This window comes from Protopterus annectens, chromosome 2.part1, assembly GCF_019279795.1.
Source record: "Protopterus annectens isolate FY-2018-M chromosome 2.part1, PAN1.0, whole genome shotgun sequence".
Classification (NCBI taxonomy): Eukaryota; Metazoa; Chordata; order Ceratodontiformes; family Protopteridae; genus Protopterus; species Protopterus annectens.
The window spans coordinates 682293231-682316177 of NC_056729.1; the positions used below are offsets into that span (position 1 = coordinate 682293231).

Genomic DNA, 22947 nt, shown 5'->3' on the forward strand with positions numbered 1-22947 from the left:
GCCGTATTTTCCACAGGCCCGGGGGCTTTGAAGGATAACACCTCGGTTTTGAGGAGTGTGAAATTTGCTTTAGAGAAATTTTTCACTGTGGTTTTCAGGGCAGGGGGTGGAGTCTGGATGTGAATATCCAGTGAGATTAGTTTATGGTCTGATCTTACCAGTGAGGGATACACTTCTGGTCTGGAGCATAGAGTCCCCATGTTGGTGATGATCAGGTCCAGTATGTTTTCCCCTCTTGTGGGAGTGGTAACAAGTTGTTCCATAGCATTTGAGTTTATAAATTCTAGGAACCTTTGGGCTAGGGTGTTGGAGCTAGAGTAATGCTCCCAGTCTATGTTTGGGTAGTTGAAGTCACACAATATAATGGTGTTTATATTTTCCAGTGTTCTCAGGAAGGCCGAGTGGGGTTCCTGGGTTTGGGAGGGTGGTCTGTAGCACGCTATAAACTGGAAGGCAGTTTTACCCACTGTTAGTTGCACATGGATAGTCTCTGATGCTTCGTGCTGTGCCACCAACCTGGAGGTGTGGGTATCTTTGACGAATATTGATACTCCCCCTCCTTTTGTGGTACGGTCCAAGTTTTGGGGCCGAAAAGCATGGTATGAGGTATAACCTGGTAGTGCTGGGGTTCTCTCTGGAGCCTTGAACCAGGTTTCTGTTACTGCACAGATATCGATTTTCTCCATGCTAAGGAGAGTTTTGAGTGCGTGCATCTTGAGGTTTAGACTTCTGGCATTGAGTAGCATTACTCTTAGTTTCTTATGCCTTGTGATACCTATGGAGGTGGGTTTGTCTTTTGAGCCTTGCCTAAAAAAGGCACTATGGGGGTAGCAAGAGCCTTTGCCAATATCCGAAAGCCCAGGGGTGAGAGGTGCAAGCCGTCCCTAGCGATGCATCGTGGCTTGTTGAGCATGTCATCCCAGGCTGACAGGCATTGGATCCCCTTTAAATGACACCAATACTTAAGCCAATTGTTGAAATTGATCATCTTGTCTTCATATTGTGGCATCATTCTTGGTGAGGGTAAGATGCTACTCAAGGTCAGGGTCATACCGGCCTGGGCCTCATGCTCAGAGAGCTCCTCTATGTCTCTTTTCATGTAGTCCAGGGAGCTACGTCTCAGGTCATTCACACCAGCATGGACAATGACTGAGTCATATTTGTACTTGCCTTGGAGTGACCTGAGTGCTTGTGTTATGTGGCGGATCCTAGCGCCCGACAGGCAGCTCACCGTGACCTTCTCCTTGTTCAGCCTGATGAGCGGGACGTCAGTGTGCCTGACGATAGAGTCACCTATTACAAGTGTATCAGGTGTGTTGTTTAGCCTTAAGGGCTGTGACTGTTTGGCACACTGGCTTTGTGAGCTATGTGTTGCACATATTTTGTTTTGGGGTAGTGGTTGCTTGGGTGTCTGCTTTGGAGGTTTCTGCTGCTTAGGCAGATTTTTATTTAGAGCCTCCGAGTATGTTTTTGTGTGTTTATGTGTTTGGTTTGCCGTGGTAGGTCTATGTGAGACTGGAATTGTAGTGAGTGTGGTTTCCTTCTCCTCCTGACTGGTTTCGCCAGTACTGAGTTGAGAGAGCTTAGCCTCCAGTATGGCTATATGGTTGCATCTCCCACATGTATTGGAATTTGTTGGGAGGAGGAGAGGGTTGTCTGTGTACATGAGGCAGTTGTAACATTGCCTCAAGATTCCCAGATTCACCAGCTGGACCGGAGAGGAGATTGACAACTGACCTTTGGACATGCTAGAACATGCTAGAATAGTATTGGGAATTCCTTTATAATTGAAAAAAAGGGCCAATGGGGAACGAGATACTCAAGGGGAGTTTGTGAGGGTGTAGTGCTTTTAATATTTTAGTGCTGACTTATATAATTGCTTTAGTGAGCAAGTGCCAGGTAACTTAAATGCATCTCATGCCTATGGAGAGCCTACAGCAGCTCCTCATTCTTTTTCAGCTGCTGCCCATCTTGGGAGCCCTTGGCAAGCCATGTACTCCTCTGGGTTACACGTCATTGAATAGGTGTGTTAGGGAGTCATTTTCCTAGAGCCACTAGCTCCACCCCCTTCTGCAGCAGGTTAGCAGGCTTCTGTACTGCTGCACATAACTTCCCATTCACACTCTGCTGCTGTGTGCACCAACTCCACAACCCCTTCCTGCATCTGAGTATTAGTCCCATGCATTGGTATGCACACGAAGTTACCTTCTCCCTCTTGCCCCCAAGTTCATGTCCCTTATGTTATGCCCTTCCCTAGGTGTCCATTGCCCATAGTCTGCACTCATATCACCTTTGCACGTGATAGTGCTATGACAATGTGCTATTTTTCCACACATGTCACAGTTGTACTTTACACTGCTGGGATATATTACCAAGTGGGTTTTCTGCCTTCATTATTTGCACATCCACATCCAGAGAGCTACTTAGCAAAGTCTTGTATTCAAGTAGTTTTTGTCTCTAAGCACTCTCATGCAAAATGTGGGCCACTCATCATATCATGCTCATAGAATGACATTTATGCCAAGCAGTCTATTTAGCTCCAATGTCTTTGAATCACATCGTAATGCAATTTGCCACCCAGCCCAGTAGACTCCAGCCCTTTTCTGTATGGCTCTGTAAAAGCAGGTAACCAGTATGCTTGTCTACACAGTCTGTGGACTGATAGAGCTATGATATTGTACTAAGGCAGTTTGATACTGCGCCACTGCTGTACTACAATGTGAATCACATGATGTCCGAACATGCACCCATGAGCACATAGCTGCTTCTATTTGTTCCTTGAGTGAACCTATGTAATGGGCATGGCTTCCTCTACTACCTTGAAATGGAGGGCTTCTGTTTGATGGGCAAGGACAGCAATATGTTTTTGTCCTTTCTGCAGACGAATTTTTAACCAGTTGGCATAATGGTTTAGGTTTTCATCTCCCATGCACAAGGAACAGGATTTGATCCTGACCTCCAGCTAATACCTGAGGGGAGTTTTCATGTTCTCCCTGAGTCTCTTTGGGGTTCCTCCCACTGCCCAAAAACATGCTGAGTGTTTTCTCCTCAAACTCACCCAATAATAGAATTTTGGAGAGCATGGTAAACTCTAGATGGTGCCCTACAGGGAGAAGAATTGTCCAGTCCAACAGCTTTGGGCATTAGCTGTGGTGTATAGTCTCCTCTAGATATCATAACATGGATCATAGACTGCATGCTGTGTCAGCTAGCCACACGATGGTGTAAGAAAATGGGTCTAAGTGATTTGATTGTATTGACTAATGTCGCATGGGTATTTGCCAGAGTAGATGAGGACCTTGCCTACTCCAACCTACACCCGAGATGCATGCTAATGGTGGGAGGTGTGTATGTGCCTTATTTGTTAGTGTGTGCCTGCCATAAAGCCCAGCAGCCTGGGTCAATAAGCCACTGTCTGTCCAGTTGCTTAGTTTGGGTTTCCTGGGATAGGATAGTTCTGTTGAGGCCAAACTGGACATTAAACCAATCAGCCTGCCAAACATGAGCTAAGAATTGCTACACTTGATGTAGGTTCACTGATAGGAAGCAGCTTGAAAGTGGATGACAGGATGTATCCAATTTATAAGATGGAAGGGTAGTGCAGCAAAACCATTTGGCTTGGGATTCAGAGTCTACTGCTCAAGAAGAAGACAGACTGGAAATGGTGTGGAAATTGTGGTGAGGAAGAGGCTTCAGAAGACAGTAAGGGATGTCATCAGATTTAGTGACAGACTCATGACAATCAGATCCAGTGTAAGGACAGGGCAATATTCATATTGTCATCCTATTCCTGACAGCAGGGTTGTGATAGCGAAGAAAGAGTGCATTCAGACAGCATTTACATGATTTACTAGATAAATACGAAAAAAATGAATTGTTGTTGATAATGGGTGACCTGGATGCACATATCAGGACAGACAGAATTGATGTTGATAATGGGTGACCTGGATGCACATATCAGGACAGACAGAATTGATGTTGATAATGGGTGACCTAGATGCACATATCAGGACAAACAGAACAGGATTTCAGGGCTGCCTGGGTCCACATGGGGGAGGGGGACAGTAATAAAGAAGGAGAGGCCATTCTAGACATCTGTCTGGCAAATGGCTTGATGACTGTCAACACATGGTCCACCGAGAGTGACAGTCACAAAATCACATACAAGAGTGGCCAATGTCCAACTCAAGTAGACTTCCTAGTAAGCTGAATGCAGTGGTCAGAGAAGGCTTTAAGATCAACAGAGACTAGGCTAAAGAACTGGAAGTTGACTGGTGAGAAAGCATAAGAGTTCAAAGAATTACTCAGACTCTTGCACCTTCGGAAGTACAGAACAAAGGTGGAGTGGATTAAAAAATGGCAATGCCTCAAAACAGCATGTGTGAGGACTACAAAACATATATGCAGCTGAGTCAGGTAAAGAAATAAGGTACATAAGGAAAGTTGGTGGTGGAATGCAGAAGTCCAGGAAGTCATCAAAAGAAAGAAGGAGTGCAGAAAAAAAATGGGAGATAGAAAAAATGGCCTAGGCTAAGAAGGAATACTGGTTGGCTAATAAGCAGGCTAGGAGATGAGTTGCAATAGCAAAGAACAAGACATCAGATGAACTCTACCAGCCTCTGGAAATTGACTTGGTAGATGTCACAAAGAAATTCTATCAAGTTGCAAGGCAAAAACAGAAAGATAAAGAAGATAGTCAGATACCCTTTATAAGGGATGCCAGCAACAACCTGCTCACAAGCCCACGTGGCAAAAAAAGACAGATGGAAGAAGTACTACCATCAGCTTCTGAATGAAGAAACCCCACAGATGCTATACTAACCCAGACAGAGCCTACAAAGAAAGAAGAGGAGGAACCCACCCTAAAAGAAGTAAGAACAACACTAAGGAAAAAGAAGTCAGAGAAAGCAGCAGGCTTGGAGGAGGTCACAGCAGATATGATCAAGATGTTTGGTGGGAGAGTGGAGAAATGTCTCATGAGAGTGCTCATAGTGGTATGGGTAGAAAGGCATATCCCAGATGACTACAGTATAAGCATATGATTGCCAGTGTACAAGAAAAAAGGGGACATCCACAACTGCAGGCAGTACAAAGGTGTCAAACTCCTGTCACACTGCAAGAAAGTTCTAGAGAGGCTGGTTGATAATCAAATGCACAGAGTGATAGAAAGTAAGATGAGAGTTGAGCAGTTTGGAATCACATCAATATGCAGTACAAATGGCCTGATGTTTGCAGTGAGACAGATAGCTGAGAAGATGCTAGGTATGAAGGATGAATCTGACTGGGCATTCTTAAACTTGGAGAAAGCATATGACAAGATCTCAAAAAAGCTGATTTGGGTGGTCCTGCAGTGGTTTGAAGTCCCAGACACTTTGGTATATTAGTCCAGGCTATGTACAAGCACCAAATGACTCAAGTACAAACAGTGTTCCATCTCACAGAGTGATTTCCGCTGAGTGCGCATCAGGGTTCAGCTCTGAGCCGTTCACACTGGTGATGGAGTACATTAGCAGACAAGTCAGAGGGGACAGATCAACAAAGATGCTGCATGCAGATGATATGGCATTACGGGTAGACTCTAAGCAAGAACTTCAGCAAAGGATAGGGAGTGGAATTCAAAACTGAGGGCACATGGGATGAAACTAAGTACAGATAAGACAGTTGCAATGGCAACAAATGGGGGAACCAGAAGAAGCTGAGATTTGAGAGAGAAGTGAAAACAGTGGAACAGATAAACAGCTTCAGGTATCTGGGAGGGATGGTTGAGGAGAAGGGAAGTGTGAGTGAGGGGGTCAAAGCTAGAATCAGAGGGGCTCCAGCCATCTTGTACAGAGTATCAGGGATAGTGTATGACAGAAGAATGACAAAGAAGGTGAAATATAAGGTGTACAAAACAGTGGTGTGGCCAGTACTTCTGCGTGGTACAGATACCTGAGCATTAAAAGCAAAACAGTTAAGGAAGCTAGAGGTGTTGGACATGCAGTGCCTGAGATGGGTGATAGGATGTATCAAAGCAGAAGCCAAAGAAGCCCAGTTGCAGAGAAGGTCAAAGAGAACATATTATAGTGGTTTGGGCTCATGTGTAGAAAAGCAGAAAACAATCTGGTGAAGAACATATTGGACAGACAAGAAGAAGGGAAAAGGAAATGAGGGTGGCCAGCAAAGAGCTGGATTAAGAGAAGACCTGTGACAGCCAGGCATGACTGTCAAAAAAGGCAGGAGAGTGGCATTTGAATTTAGAGAGATGACAACAACTGACACGTTACCCCGACCCCATGTAGAAAATAAGAAAAAAGGGGTTGATGACGATGATGATGGGGAGGTACAATAACCCCCTATAAAAGGTGAATGCATAACATAAGCTTACTAGGATGGGAAGTGTTGCCACTGGCATCAGCCATTTTAGTAAGCAATGCCAGATTTGTACAGTAACCTGTGGCAGCACCGCTCTCACCTACTTCAGCAGTGGGAGGAAGAGATTAGGAAAAGAGAAACAGATTTGTAAGCCCTTTTTCCTTCTCTTATTGTATTACCTGTTGTACATGTGTACTGAGGTGTGCCTACTTGGTTTTACAGTGGCTATGGAGTGAGAGATGAACATGCTAGGATATCACAGGAGGCAGGAATGACTGTCCTAGCAGTGGGATAGATATGCCATGTATGGCACTCTACTGTGTAACTGGCATTGCAACTGTGCTATATATGTACATTAACATGTTATATTTCTGTCATCCTTTTGTATGTTCAGTTCTGGTACAGGTTGTAGAGCAGTGGTAGTCACCTCAGCATGAGCCAGATAATGGCTCTAGTGATGTTTACCAGTGGTCACTAGGTCTGCCTGTCAACCGAGGGGCAGAGGCTAGCCTGCTTAGTGTAACATGGAGGGATAATTGGTGTCCTCTGTGACCTCCTATCATCTCCAGCAATCAGATGTGGAGGCTGGTGTCATCCAAGGTGTGCTGAAAACTGGATGCCAACCTAAGCACTTGCTGGTATAACCTCTTGAGTCACATGACAGGCAGGCACTGACCATAAGGAAACAAGAGGTGCACCTTTGTCATGACATCAGTCTCAGAGGTGACTGATAGCAGGGTATTTCTCACTGGCCAGCTTGGCATCTGGCCATGGCCCTTCTGCTTATTGTGCCACTCCCCATAACTTGTTTTTGTCCAACTTTCTCCATCTTCCATTGTCTATCCTCTGTCATTCTACTTCCATCAACTGTTGTCCTCAGGTTTTGTGTGCATGCCACCCCTGCCTGTCTGTGTCTGTGTTATGGTTGTCTGCTGCCCTTTCTTCTCTCACCAGCCCTTCTTCTTCATGTATTGAAAATAGGTCTCTCTACCTTACAAAAATTGCCCTTGTTTCCCACCCTATCATAGCTTATGGTCACCTTTTTGTGTTTTCCCCTGCTTGCTACATTCCACTGTCTTTTGTTCTTATCTGCCTCCTCCCCAATTTCACTAATGAAATGGGTTGTCGCTTTATTATGCTGACCCTTTGTAGACTATCTGGCACTTCATTGCACATGTGGAGATGCATGAGCTATGCCATTCTTGCTACCCTTAGTGGGGATGTTCACCACATTGGTGACACACCTATCTGTCATGCTGCTTATCCTCTGTGTCAGCTTAGCAACATTTTACCTGCTAATGCACTCTTCTGATTTACTCTGCAGACCTTTGTTTAGTATCTACGTGCTATGCTGGCCCTAACATGTATCTGCTTACTTGGGCCACATCATCCTATCTGCTGCATTGCCATTTAGCACTCCACAGTCACACAGCATTTCTGCATACCTCTCAACCTCTTAGAGTAAGAAATCTGGACAAGACCATAAATAAAAGTGGGACAAAGGTCCAAAAATATGGACAATTTTTAAATATTCCTCTTACAAACTTAGAAAGTTGATATAATAACAGGTTTTCCATTAGCATGAATTATATGAAGGTTATGAAGTCTGAAACTCAAATGTTTGTCATTATTTTCTAACTTCAGTCTTTAATTATTTGCCACTAGACCAAAAATATGAGGCAAAAATCTGGACATTATGCAAAAATCTGTACAGCTGAGAGGTATGCACTTCTGTTTGAATCCCCCTTTAGAAATAATAATAATAATAATAATGACATGCAAACTAGGAGACTAGGCAAAGCTAAGTCCAGCATGGTAAAAGGAAAACTGAGAAATACAGAATAGGATTAGGAGACTTAGGCAGCCTGATGGCTGCTTTATTGAATTTCTCTTAAAGAATAGCACACATTTTTATTTTTTTAAGTATAGAGTTCTAGAAATTTAATGAGAGAAAAATTAGCAGTAGGACAATAATAGTGCAGAATAAAGAGTCTATCTGGAGGAAGGGAGGGTGACAGTAGGAACGGGCATTAGTGAGAGGACAGGTGTTGAACTGACAGAGAAGTCATGTTACAGAATCGTTTGGGATAGCAGGATCATTTAGGAGAAAAAAGTTATAGTGACAGAAAGAGTAAGACAAAGTAGATGGTTAAAACAAGTATTTCTAAACAGCAGTGTGAAAAAAATGGTGGTTATAAAGAGAAAGATAGTAAATAAATGCAATGCTTTAGAATGTATAGATCAAGTCTTTTGTAATTTCATGGAATGCTTTGACATTACAATTCATCCTTCTGTGGGTAATGTAGTGTTTACTCATGATTGGTATGGTCTGATCAGAAGAGTGAAACCAAAGTTAGCCATGTGTAAACCCTGCATTAGCCACACACAAACATATCATGCTTCAACAATACAATAACATTAAACATTTAAAAATGCATTTCTTACTTTTTTAAGTGATGCCATTACATTACGGAACTTCATTTCTGTCTCTTCTCATACACTATAGCTTGGGTATATCTGTTTACAAGACAGTGCCTGCACAGTTGCACAGTATTTTTGTTTTAGTGCAGCTGTGGTCACTATTGTATTTTTCTTTATGATAGGGATACAGGAGTACATATGTAGCCTACTGTTTCACATTTGGATGCTTGCTTATTCCTAATGCAGGTTTAAATGACTTGGAATTTCTTTTTAAATTTAATATGCATCATCTGCTTTTAGGGCACTAGTCTGTGGGGGACAGTAGAATTTTGTTTTATAAAATGTAATTTGTTGAGTTTAGTTTCTATGCTTAAGTATGTCCAAGAATACAAATAAAAGGCCAGCTACATTTTTTTCTTTTTCTAAGTTCACAACAATTTCAGTATTACTGTTTCTGTTGTAATGTCCTGGAGCTGGGCGCGTTTCCATGGGTAATGCTCAATTTACAACAAGCATATACTGTCATCCTATTTTTGAACAGCAATTCACTTTCATTGCTTAATTATACACAGGTGACTGAGACTATCACTGCCAAAGAGAGGGAGGGATAAAGGCAAGTCTCAGAAGTCAGGCCAAGTGAAACTTTTTATACTGCAGAGAACCAAATGGTATGCAACACTTTGCATGATTTACTCATATCCTTTACATTCATGCTGCAAAAAGCAGCCCCATAAAATTGATAGCAAGTCATGTTATTCCCTGTTTCACACTTCAAGGTCACACAGTAATCCTTGTAATATTTTAAATGCCATGGATCATAAAATATTTCAGAATATACCTGTAGCTTGAGTACAGGGAGAACAGATCACATTTCTGCGTAAGTTAACTGGAAGAATATTCCATGAATAATGTATGCCAGGGGTAGGCATCCACCAGTGCCAAAGAGCAGCACATTAGCACATTTTGCTTTGCAGTCCAATAGGGATCAGAAGGCATGACCCAATTTTCTGACTGTAATTAATAACAAATACTGCTAATATGCTCAACTATCATTATTACAGACCTTGCCCCCACCCCCTGCAGTTTGACTGTCTGTCACTTTAATATTTTGTAATGGTACTGTGCCAAAACTCTGCTCACAAAAGGCTACCAGCCCTTGGTATATGGTTTAATGCTGCCATCTAGTGGTAACAATGAAGTACTATAAGAACAGTGACTGGAAAAAGTGAAAAAATGGAGACAAGTAAGCTCCAAGTGGTCAGCATACATAATCAGATATAACTTACTCTTTCAATTACTTAAATAGTAACTGGTGTGTGTGTGAATGCGGATGCGGGTTATACAGCATTTACCTTGAAGAGCTGAAGTTAGTCCAGAAAGATAAAGCCAAACACAAAGGGAAAAACATGGGTAAAGTAAGATCCCCAAAATAAGTATATAATAATAATCAAGGACTTACTCAATTTTCTTTTCAAAGTAAGCTGCAGAAACTGGGTGCCATTTTTACCTTACATTCTTGTTTGCAGAATGAAGCAATGACTGCTTGTACAAGATTCACTAAATACAGTAAACTTCCTTATAAAATATGAATCATTATATTTCTGTGCTAAAACTCTGATTATTTTTATATGTGCAGACATACTTCTAGAATTAAGATAATCGGCAGTCATACAGTCTTAACAAAACTGGTTTCCTTATTAAAGAAAAAAACATGGTTATTGAGACCAGAATAAAACATTTATAACCATGGCTGTCAGATCTAAGCTTACTGTATTGCTATGTTTTAGTCACATTTTCCAAATTAGAGCCAACAGCCTTTTGGCCAGGTGTGAGAGCTATTAGTGGTTATTCTGGTGGCAGGAAGGTAATTGTTGCAGTTCTGGGGAAACTAAGCACTACTGGTTAGAAATTTAGCTGCTTTCCATTGATTCTTTAATTTATTTTCCATGTTCATTTTATATTGCACGGAGCAAAGCGCCATTGCTGTCTTTATTCTACGACAAATAGAAGTTAAGTATCTGTGTACAAGCTGGAAACCAACTAAAGTAATATTTTGACTCCATTTTTCATCTAATAAATAAGAAAATACACTTATCCTACTGCATTTACAATTGTTTGCTATTCAAATCAGTTTTGAATTATTTCTGCCATTGTCTGCATTTTTCCTGCGTTTTCTCTGAGATTGAAGTTACAACTGAATACATGTAATGCTAGGGGTCTACTTCGGTAGACCAATTTGCACTTACCCAAATTGCAGATTCAGTAAACCGAACCTGAACATCACTAATTTTTTTTTTTTTTTTTTTTTTTTTTTACAGGGAACGGAGACACTTGGCTAACATGGGGAAATTTGCCCTTTTCCTCACTGTAGTGTGATCCCAGAGTTGGTATATTTAGTTGATGGAGGGGTTATCCCCCCACCTTGGTGGGTTTGACATATGTATGTTATTTTGTTAAATGTTGGCCAAGTGTCTTCATTCCCTGTAAAAAAACTTTGGTAATGTGAAGGTTCAGTTCATTGCAATTTCGATGTTGTCATCTCGGTAATCTGCAGTTCGGGTAAATATAAATTCAGTCTACTGAAGCAGACCCAATACTAGAAGCTGTTTTACATTTACTCTGCTTTTAAGTAGCTTCTGCATGGTTAAGTAGTTTAACCAGTGTTATTACATATTTACTGCATTTTAGTCACATTTTCAAGTTACAACAGGCAGTTTAGCCATGTGTGGGGCATCATCTAGAAATACTAGTAAGTATTCTTGTGTCCAGTGGGCAATTTCTGCACTTCTGGGGAGTTCATTACAAGTTAGAGTCTTAGCTGTTTTTCATTAGTCCTTTCATTTTTCCCTGTTTATTTTATATTGTGCACAGCTGCACTTAAAGTAGTGGGTAAAAATATGTACTCCATAGACTCAGGAACTTTCAGTTGTACCTCTACTTGTTATAACCTTACTCACTCAAATCCTGTCTGTGATAAGGCTGATTGATACACACAGATGCAGTAAGCTATGTATAGATACATAACATGCAGAGCTGTGATCCTAGTACTCTAAAAGTAGCTTGCAGTAATCCATAGTGGAACTAAGTTGCCCAAGTTAGCCTATTTACACTCTAAGTAACTCAAACCCTAAAAATATGGGGATTGGATTGCTACTAACTCAACTAGTGGACAAAATGAGACATTCCTGTGTTGTGCTTATCACAGTCACATATAAACTCTCAGGTACATATTTACCCAAATAGACATGCAACTATTTAACCTGCTTTTACCAAAAACTATCTCAATAGACTATAAAACTCTTAAATTATTTAAGTTCTAAAACTCTTTATAAATCAATCAAGTTCTACTACCCTCTGGACAATATGGAATGTCATCTTACTTGTTTCCCCTGTGTTGCCAGCATCATAGCATTATATATCCTTAAGAAATGTAGTAAGTGTGTTATGTTGACATATAATGAACTCTTACTAGACGCAGATAACTCTGTTTGTGAGAGATGCAAATATTTAAGTGACATGGAGATCTCAGTCTCATCAAGAAATGCAGACTGTGAGTTTCAGACTAATAAACACACTACCATGACACCAAATATACTGATGCTGTAAAAAAATCATTATCAAAACCTCCATTACCTATAAGCTGCCCTGGGTGCAAAGCATTAGCAGGCATATTTGGCCAGCTGATCCATCATCCCAATTCCAGATCACTTTGTAGTACAATACCAGCTTATTTGAGTCAAACCTGAGAATTATTGCACTCCATGTGTAGTCTACAGTTTAAAAGTAAACATTTTTTTTTAACTGAGTTCTGAGAGCTGTAGTGTTCTGTGTCGGGTATAAACCTTGCTACACTTACTTTTTTTTTTTTAATTAAAATGTGAAGAAGAATTGGGCAGAATGCAGAAATGGAGCATTTCAAGAACCCCAGGTACTTGATTGCAGACTCTTTTTTTTTGGTCCACCATTGAAGTGCTGCAGCAGGAGGGAGGGAGGGAGAGTGTATCCGGCCACCCTGTTGGTGTGCCAGTGCAAGGAATGGACCTTTTTTTGTTTTTTGCTCTTCCATTGAAGAGCTGGGGCAGGAGAGAGGGGCATGGCTTGTATCTGGTCACAGATGGTGTGCCAGTAGAAGGAGTGGATTTTTTTTTTTTTTGGCTCTTGAAGAGCTGGGGGTGCATGGACTTAGAACTGCCATGTGGCATCTTGCATTGCAGAAGTCCTTTTTTTTTTTTTTTGGCTCTCACTTGAAGGGTTGATGGGATGGGGTGCTAGTCTGTGGAACTGGCACAGGACACTGGTTGAGACAGCTATGCCTCTACCTACAAAGAATAAATCTCATCAAAAATCAAATTCAAACATTGTATCACATTCAGTCTCACCTTTAACAAAGATTCACTGTGATAACAAAGCTTTCAATTCCAATACACTAGACCACTCTACCAACAAAAATGTTTTAGTAATAAGTGACACTGCAGTAAGACACATAGATTCCCCATTCACTAGGCTGGCCAGTGACAGGGTGACAGTTAGGTGGTCTTTCAGGGTGCCAGGATCTCAGATGTCTCAAAGGCCCTTTAGAACCTTGCACAAGACAAATATAACTACAACATGGTAGTTGTACATTTGGCTGTATATGACGTGGAACAAAAAAAACTTAGAGATGCAGAGAGACGTAACAAAGCTCCATGCATGTCACAAATGCAGGCAAGACCCCGACACTAAGCAAAACCTTTCTTCCTACCGAATGATGCCTAGTTACAAATAAAAGATGATAAAATAATTGGCATCATTCTAGGAGAATCCAGTATGTGTCAGCATACAACAGGATGCTTGACAGTCCTACTTGTTTTTGTAAGGGATGGTCTTCACCTCTCATTCAAAGACTTCTGGATACTGGTTACAGCCCTTGTTGCCCCCATAGTGACTTTTGAACATTCCAAAGTAGCCAACATATCAGTAGCAAAAATTGGATCAAATTAAGATGGCTCTGCTCATTACCAAAAGACTCAACATCAAGCTGTCTGACTCTGAGACACTCCTGACTTTAGAAGCCATCCATATATGTATAATCACTGAAAACTGGTTTAAATGTCCAGAATGTATTCCCTCTACAACATAGTTATGCACTTATCCCTCCTTCTGATCCAATGGTAACAGTTGTGGCATATCCATATTTGTTAGAAACCATATTACCTCTAGACAAATTTGCTGTGACCCACAAATGTAATTTATTGAACTCCAAACAGCACTAAACAAAATTATCAGTTTTTCACCTGTTACAGGAGAGCTTCCATGTTCCTGGAAGCTCATGTCAGGTTACTAAATGTCCTGGATGAACTCCTTTCCCATAAATAAGAACTTTATCATTCTGTGAGATGTTAACAACCTCTCAATAAACTGTTGTACTTACACCTCTAACATAGGAAATCAACAGAAGGTTTTAGATCTACTAAACAGTAATTCTCTGGATCAAGTTGTTAATAACCCAACTAGAGGACAAAATGTTCTTGGCCTGGTAGTAACAAATAAACTGCCATCAAGCACAGTCCTCTAGTAACTCCTTCCCTACTTAAATCTGATCTTAAGCTAGTAACCTTAGACCTCAAACTATCTAAACCTACTGAAACCAATTTATCCAGGTTCAGGGACTTCAAATTCATAAATCTCCTGAACATTTTGTGGCAAAGTCTCAAAATTAATTTATAGCAATATCACCCCAGATATTGCTACAGCAGGAAGATCACAAAGGAGTTTTATACCCATTTAAATAAATGTATAAAATTGGCAGTCCTCTCCAACTCCAAGTATAATAAGAAATGTTAAAGAAAACCACAGTGGTGGTTCACAGACAAAAAAAATCTACAGCAAAAATAGCAGTTAAAAAAAATTCAAAGAAAATATCAGCAGTTTGACTAAAATTTAAAAAAATGCTATTAGATCTACTAAAGCAGCCCATAAATGTAGGTTAGTATATAAAGCCAAAGACAACTTCAAACCCTTTTTTAGTTGTGTAAGGAAAGAAACAAAATGCAACAATGCACAGAAATTCTAAATGGGACAATACACTTGGAACTGGTAAATACTGATGAGATAGTAACAAATACATTTAGTGGAAATTTAATTCCTAAGAACTATCCAAAGTCCTTGGATCCCCATATCTCTCAAACACCCTGTAGAATAACATGTATGCTGTACCTTTAAGAAGCATTTCTAAGACCTGAATGTGCATATAAATAGTAAGCATGTGCTAGCTTCAGTGCCATTTTATAAGTACAGCCAGACTGTGAACATCTATGCATGAGACAACTAGTCTGTATATAGGTTTTTGTTTGTACATAATAAAGCTGCTTGAACAGAACCCACAGTGTTCATCTACTTCATCCTGACTAGACGAGCAGCATACCCCATCATCATTAACAGATATTTGCTGCAAGTCCTATCTAAAACCAATAACACATCCTCCTTGAGACCTGATAATATGCCAGGCTATTTGATAAATAGCACAAAACATGCCTTGGTGGAACCACTCTAAAAACTGTTTAACCTGAAACTAACTACAGCCTCAGTCCTGGAAGTATGGTGCACAGCACTGATGATGCCACTCTATAAGAGTGGCCCCATTACAGCTCCTGTTAATTATAAGCCCATCAGCTTGAGGAGCCTCATTTGCAAGGCCTCAGAATACATTATAAGCAACCTGATAGTCTTTGACATTAAAAATCTTATCAGCCTAGATCTGCAACAATTTGATTTTGTAAAAAGCAGATCTAGTCTAATTAACCCGATAAACTTCTTTGAAAGGGTAACCCAAGCTGTTGACAGCAGTCACTCTGCACATGGCTTACCTTGATTTCACCAAGGTATTTGACACCATTCTCCATGCTAGCATAATTAGTAAACTAAATTTGTTGCAAATAGACTCCTACTTGGTAAGTTGGGTATCCAGTTGGCTAAAAGATGGAACCCACACAGTGTGGGTGGTAGGGACAGTGTCAGGGAACATGATGGTAACCTGTTGTGTCCTGAAGAGTTCAGTACTGGGACCACTTGTATTCAGTATTTACTTCTCTGACCTATAGACTAAGAAACAAGGCCTATGGCTAATACCACTCTGATACAGAAGCCCTCCAGCAAGAACTTACACTTATAAACAGCTGGGCTTCAAATAAATGCTAACAAAATGCAATATCATTTTATTTGGTAGACACATCCTCAGCTAATAGTGCAGACTATACTCTCCTTCAAAATGAAAATTTAGTGACAGCTGTAAGGAAGTCCTACTTGGTGCAGCTAATTCTATTCAGCACTAAACAGACCAGTTATAAAATACATTGCACCTTTAGGATGTACCTCACCAGCCCTATCAAACATCTTGAAAGACCCCAGAGTTTCTTTAAGAAGATTGCAGGCTTAAAACTCATAAGATACCAGATAAGACTAAAAGCAATGTCCCTCTTCTCTCTGTCATCTAGGCTCCTCAGAGGAGATGTATGCCTTGCCTTTCATGAAATCAGGGACTCAGTGGTCCAGGATCTCTTCTGCCCTCACAAGTCAAAGAGTCCTACAAATACCAGAACCAGAGATCAAAATCTGCTTCAGCAGATCAGTAAAATAAGGTGGAGGGATAGATTGATAACTCAGCATTTCCTCTACCTGTAGAATAGTCTCCCTCTGCAGATCAAGATGCTTGATACACTAAAAAAAACTAAAATCCAAAGGGGGTACGATGAAAAAAATAAAAACTAAAAAGCAATAATCACCAAACAAAGACATTGGTGGAGGAAGAATACTTTTATGCATTAATTGCTTTCGTCCTTCATAGGACTTCTTTAGACTAAAATTACATATATTTCTTCAGAATAAAATTACACACACTCTTCATTTCGATACACTATCTTCCTTCAAACAGAACTGGATAATTGGATAGGTATTGATAAATTCACAAAAGGCTTGATGAGTCTGGTCCTCCATGAGAGATCAGGTACAGTATATGGTGGAACTAGCAAGGCATAACAATGACAAGACTCAGTCTGCCTTGAACTTTCTATGAGCCTATGACCCCACGTGTATTTTCTTAATTACCTAGGAAATTATCCTGCAACACAAGGATACTACAAAACAAGATTTTCTGTTTGTTTTCTCTAGGCTTAAATGGGAGAAAAATGTTGATCCTTCTTCTAAGATCTACATATGGTGGGAATATACAAATTCCACTTCAATGATGTAGGGTAGAAGACTAATTTTCTTCTGATGAAGTAAATGGGCTGTGGATTTGATCCCTTGATGACCTGAAAACTTACCCTGTGAAGTCAAATAATGAATGTTGTCATTTCCAAGCCAGTACTCTCCATTATCTGATTGGAAATTCCCAAATCCTTGCTTGTAGTCATTCCAATCTCTGTAAATGATACAGGTCAACATAATTATTTACACCATTTTATAAAATTGGTCTAACTCAAATATTCTTAATTAGTTGTAAACAATTATATGAAAGTTCATTATTATACCATAATGAATAAGTATGTTGACCATAAACAATATCATACAGTATGTCAAACAAACCCACCTCCCTAAGTCCAGACTATCAGCATAATATGGTATTAAATATTTTCAAAACGGTCCTTAAAACATACCTTAAATAATAAATAATTTCAGTTAAAGAAACACCATTTCTTGAATGTCATGTTCTCCTTATGGATTAGAAAATATTTTTTTTTTCATAATTGCTTTTATAGCTGCCTCTGCTGGAAATGAATAAACCTTACTATGCTGTTAAACTTTTAAAGAAATAAATCCTTTCCTTGAGCCTTGATAGTTCCAGAATGTAATCCAAGGCTCAAAGGCCTTTGTTATTATAAATATATCTTAGGACAGCAACATTCTGGCAGTGGAACTTGACAAAGTTGAGGTCTGAAATCTCTCCATCACTCTTGTCTTTCATACAGTTTATTCAGAGATCCATGACATTTGCCCACAGATTTTCTTCCTGTACTTCCCATACCCCATTTGCTTAGAATCAAACATAGGAGGCAGAGCAAAATGCACAAAAACTTCAAGTATAGCAGGAAGGTATTATAATCTTAATTTAACAGATTTAATTTTCTTTTCAAAGGCATCTCCCTGTGGATTTTTTGCCTGCATTCTCCTAGCCCTAATTTACTCGGGATCAAACTTAGAGACATAGCAAAGTAAATGAAACCATGAAACCATCAAGTCTAGCAAGAGGCTAATAAAATCTTATTTTGATGGAACTACTCAGTTTCATTCCAAAGTAAGTTATGGAATATGGGTGTTATTTTTCTGTATGCTCCTGTTTGAGTCTGATGTGAAGACTGGCTGAAAAGGCAGCACAAAAAGAAAGTTAAACTGCCAAAAGACAAACTCTTCCCCCTCTACTAACCACCTATACTGACTAGAAGTTAACCTTGAATGTTAATATAGGAAATTCACTAGTTTGAATATTTTAGTGTTTGCTCCACTTTTAAATTAGTACACCACATCTTAGTAAAGTAATTTGTTTAACCTTTGAATAATACACTGCAATTCTGTTTAACTTTCCCTTTTCATACAGGAACTTACAGCAAGTGAACTGATTAGCACTGCTATGAAAGAATTTTCCTTAGCTGTAGTGACTGGTAGTTTTTTGTGAAGAAGCCTTTTGCAGTCTTCAGAATAGCTTTCATAATGACCTATACTTTTTAGAAAGATTACTCTAGGTTGCAGCTTAGGCATATTGCTGTTATGCAGTGCCACGTTTAGATCCTTGTCATATCCTCCCTTCAGCAATTCTCTGTCCAAAAGACTCACTTTCCGTGTGATTTTATTAGAGATCAGGGTGACTTCATACCTATGAACTGTACATATTTTTGCAGAATGCCCAGATTTTTGTTTGTGGTTTTCTGGCAAACCACTGAATATTGAAATCATTAAATATTAAATAATGACATACATTTGAGTTTCAGAATTTATATCCTTCAAAAATACATAATTATACAAAACCTGTTATTCTAGCAGCTTTCTAAGTTTATAGGAACAATATTTACATTCTTCCCCTATTTCTGGGCCTTTGTACCCCCATTCTTTCTGGCTTTGTCCAGATTTCTTGCGCTGAGAGTTTGAAAGCTATGGGTGACTTGCTTTGATGGACAGTGGGGGACAGTCAGACCTTTCTTTGACTCTGCATTTATTGTATTTTTTACTTGCTTGAAAAGCATTTTGCTTGCTTTCCAGGAAAATGCACTTTCATAATCCGTGTCCTTAACTTCTTAGTATATATTTGCTAGGGGATTGTTAACTACTACTGAGTGAGTGAGAAACATGAGCTTGTCTCCCGGGATTCCTCTGAAAATTGGCACCTACCCAGTCAGACTTTCCCATTAATCAAATGTCAATAAATAAATAAATAAAATGTATGCCTTCAATGCTGCATTTTCCATTCGGGTATAAGACTGCATTTGTGTGTATACTATTTTAGATGTATAAAATATATGGCTGTGTATAAAATATCAAGTGTGATTAGTGTTTTTAAAAAGTTGTACTTCTTTGTAATCAGTATTATTTACCAATGTGAATGAAAGTTCTAAACTTCTAGGGTTGGAGATTTTTTTTTCTGTTTGAAATTATGCTGGTCTCTTAGCAGTCAATGTATCATACTACAGTAATGACAAATGACACTGGAATACTTCCAGTTTTAAATGCACTTTATATTCTGATTTTGTTATGGGTTGGAAAGAGATCAGTAAGAAGAGTGGCATAACGCTTTACATTTGTCTGTTTTATGTATCCAGCTCTGTGCCTCCTATTCTACATCTGATTTATATGAGATGGTTCTACAGCTGAAAGACTTACTTTTAATATACATGCAGCTGTGTTGCATTATATAGCAAATACATATATTTTTTTTATGTTGCATATTAGATTTAGGCCTATCAAGTGGGTTATGCACTTATAGGTTCATAGGTTCATACTTGGGAGTTAGACTTACAGATATGGAGCATCTCTAGTAGGCAGGATCCAATATTGCCTTGTGGGCAACCCTACAAAAAAGGGCAAAAAACAGATGAAACTATTAAATATAAGAAGCACCTATTCAGAAAGGTACAGTACACCTCTTTGTATACATTATAGTATCTTTTTGGCATTCAGCAACCACTCTAACACAGAGATGCATGGCACTCTAGCACAAAGATATGTAGCACAGCATAGGGTTAACCATGCAGTTGGCTGAATGCTAATGAGATACTCTGGGGAAGTGGTATATGCTAACTAGCCATGTGCTCTCTCTCTTCAATGGAACCACCTCCAGGAAGTCATACACATGCTGAATGATTCAAGAAATTTCTCAGATGTGTAGATCAGCATGGACATCCCCACTATGTCATGGGATTGGACATTGCTTTTAGCTACCATGACTATGGTATGGGGAGCATAGGGTAGGGGGAGCCACTAAACACCAGGATACATTATATTCAAGTGCCTTAATGGCACCACCATCACCACAAGGATCAAGGATGGGAGGAACCACTAGACACGAGGGGTAACTCACTGGTGAAGTGCCATACCGGCATCAGCATCAATATGGGTACTGGAGGGTGGGGGAAACACTAACCACCAGGGGTATCTTTAATGTAAGACCCATAACAGCACTGTCATTAGTAAAGGGATTGTGGTTGGGAGGGAACACTAGATGCCAGGAACTATTTTAACATTAAGGGCCATAATGACATGTACAGTAAAGGGATCAGGGAAAACACCAGCCACCAGGGATTCTACAAATGTGCCATAATGGCACATAAACTATTATGGTGTTGGGAGTGGGGGGACAGACTAGCCACCAATGCAATTACAGGTTTGCCATAATGGCACTTATACTATTATGATGATCAGGGGTGAGGAGAACAATAGGAGGGAAGATATGTCAGGGGAACAGATAGGGGAACTGTAGTGTGTGTATGTCTGTGTTTGTTTCTGAATAAGTATTTGTGTGTGTGGGAACAGTAAATGTGGGGGGAATGCCAGTGCCTATATGAGCAGCAGTTTACTACCTTGACATACAGATTAGCAATGATCTGCACTTTGCATTAGGAAATGCAATTCAGCGAAATGCAAATTAGGCAATAATTAGATCTTACCTCATCATGGTTAACATGTGTCTGAATCACAAATTACCTCATCATGGCAGCAGGTATAGGTCATGCTAGGCCCTTTAATGAATTCCTAGGCTTATTTCAATTGACTTTCTCAGTTTTATTTTCAAAGTAAATTACAGAATGCAGGTACTGTTTTTTACCTTATGCTCCTATTTGTTATCTGAAGCAAAAACTCCTGTACAAGCTACACTAAAGGATAATTACATTGCTGGATGGATAACTCCTCCTAATTACTATTAAGCTATATGTGTACTGTGCAGCTTAGTAAAATAATTGTTTAACCTATAAATAGTGCTGCAAATCTGTTTAATTTTCTCTTTTTTCAGAGGAATGCAGTCAAAGTGGACTGATTTGCAAATCTGCACTTTTGCAAAGGAAATCTTCCTCACCTACAGTGATTGCATTTTATTTTTTAAAAAACTACATATAACTTAACAATGACTTATAATAGTATGTTATTGAATAGACGTATACCTGTCAAAGCCGACACTTCCATCAACTCGTCTTTGAATAACAGTCCATCCACCTCCTTCAGTCATGTCACAGTAGACCCAGAATGAACGTGAAGACATAAGTGGTTGAATGTTGTAAAATGCACTCTGATGGTGTCCAGCATTGTAGATCTCAGCACAGTCTAGAATATATAATTACAAATTAATTACACTACAGTCACCTTTTTGTCACTTTGCTATCAACTCTACAAATACTGTTCTACTTTGTGTAAAAAACAAAACTTTGATATGAAGCGTGACAATTAGGCCATCACTTTGTGTTGCAGAAGAAAAGCTATCCATGCCAAATGATTATATTAAAGGTTAGATTGTCTGGTGAATCTATAAATTCTTCTGAAGAAACATTGAACCTTACCAAAAAGAGATGCAAAATGCCTAAACTAAGGAGTTGATGAATCTCATATACCTACAGGATGTCAAATGGGGAGTCCTCTTTAAGCAATCTTACTTTCTCCTTCTTCTTAGACATTTACCAGTAATGCCAATATTTTACATCACGTAGGCACAATGAATCCTGAGTGATTAATATCTATATAATCATACTTTCTTATTTAGTGTTAGGTTCATTTTAGTCATAACTTCTATCCTCATTATGTTAGTGATGGTACTCTCACTATAGTATTGGGGAGCATGCATGCCAGACAAAGGAGCAAAGGTGACCATTGTGCCAATGCAAGAGCTCACATCACCACAGCAGACCAAGCTAGGCCAAAAAAAAAATGCTGCTATTGGTGGACTGCCAGTGGTACAAATCTATGCTGAACACCAAAGGGTTTTAGTGTTCACTGTGACACCCGTGCACTAGCCCAGTAATCAAGGGGCCTCAATCTTCCCCACTAACAACAGTGAGAGACATGCACATTAGGAGGATAATAAACACACACACACACACACACACACACACACACACACACACACACACACACACACACACACACACACACACACACAGACACACACACACACACACACACACACACACACACACACACACAGACACACACACACACACACACACACACACACACACACACACACACACACACACACACACACACACACACTGTAAAGTACAATTTCCTTTAAGAGCACACAGAGATCACAGTCAGTCTTGGGCCAGATTCTCCCTCTCTCTCCAGATTCCCAATAAGACTCCCCCTGGCACAGCTATAGGGTTAAGATCTCAGCCGAGTGGTCAAGCCAAAACCTCCATCACCCTCTCTGTCCACCAGTGCTTCGTGTCCCTGCCCAAGTAGCTGACACACACACACTTTGAGATTTGGTTTATATACAAACACACAGACACTCCTAGGGAAGGCTGGCACATGTTCACTAGCTATGCCCCCTTCTGCCCAGACTATATGGTAGTTATCACTGAAACCAGCCACTACTTATGAACTACTATAAAGGCCCTTACCAAAGAGTGCCCAATTTTACTGTGTATGGTTGCTAATATCCAAATGGCAAGTGTGAATAAGACTTGAGAGCTATTGGAGTGGCTTGTACAGTAT

The 22947-nt window shown here is 39.8% G+C and overlaps 1 protein-coding gene across 2 annotated transcripts in view; it reads right to left on the bottom strand.

Annotated features, from left to right (window-relative positions):
- Window positions 1-22947, bottom strand: part of FGL1 (fibrinogen like 1) — a 399209-nt gene that overhangs the window by 235076 nt on the left and 141186 nt on the right. For both annotated transcript variants that reach the window (XM_044062419.1, XM_044062420.1), the window contains exons 4-5: window positions 21399-21558; window positions 17076-17173 (exon numbers count right to left, since the gene is read on the bottom strand). In XM_044062419.1, the coding sequence (XP_043918354.1) occupies window positions 17076-17173; window positions 21399-21558 (258 nt within the window). The remainder of the gene's footprint in view (window positions 1-17075; window positions 17174-21398; window positions 21559-22947) is intronic.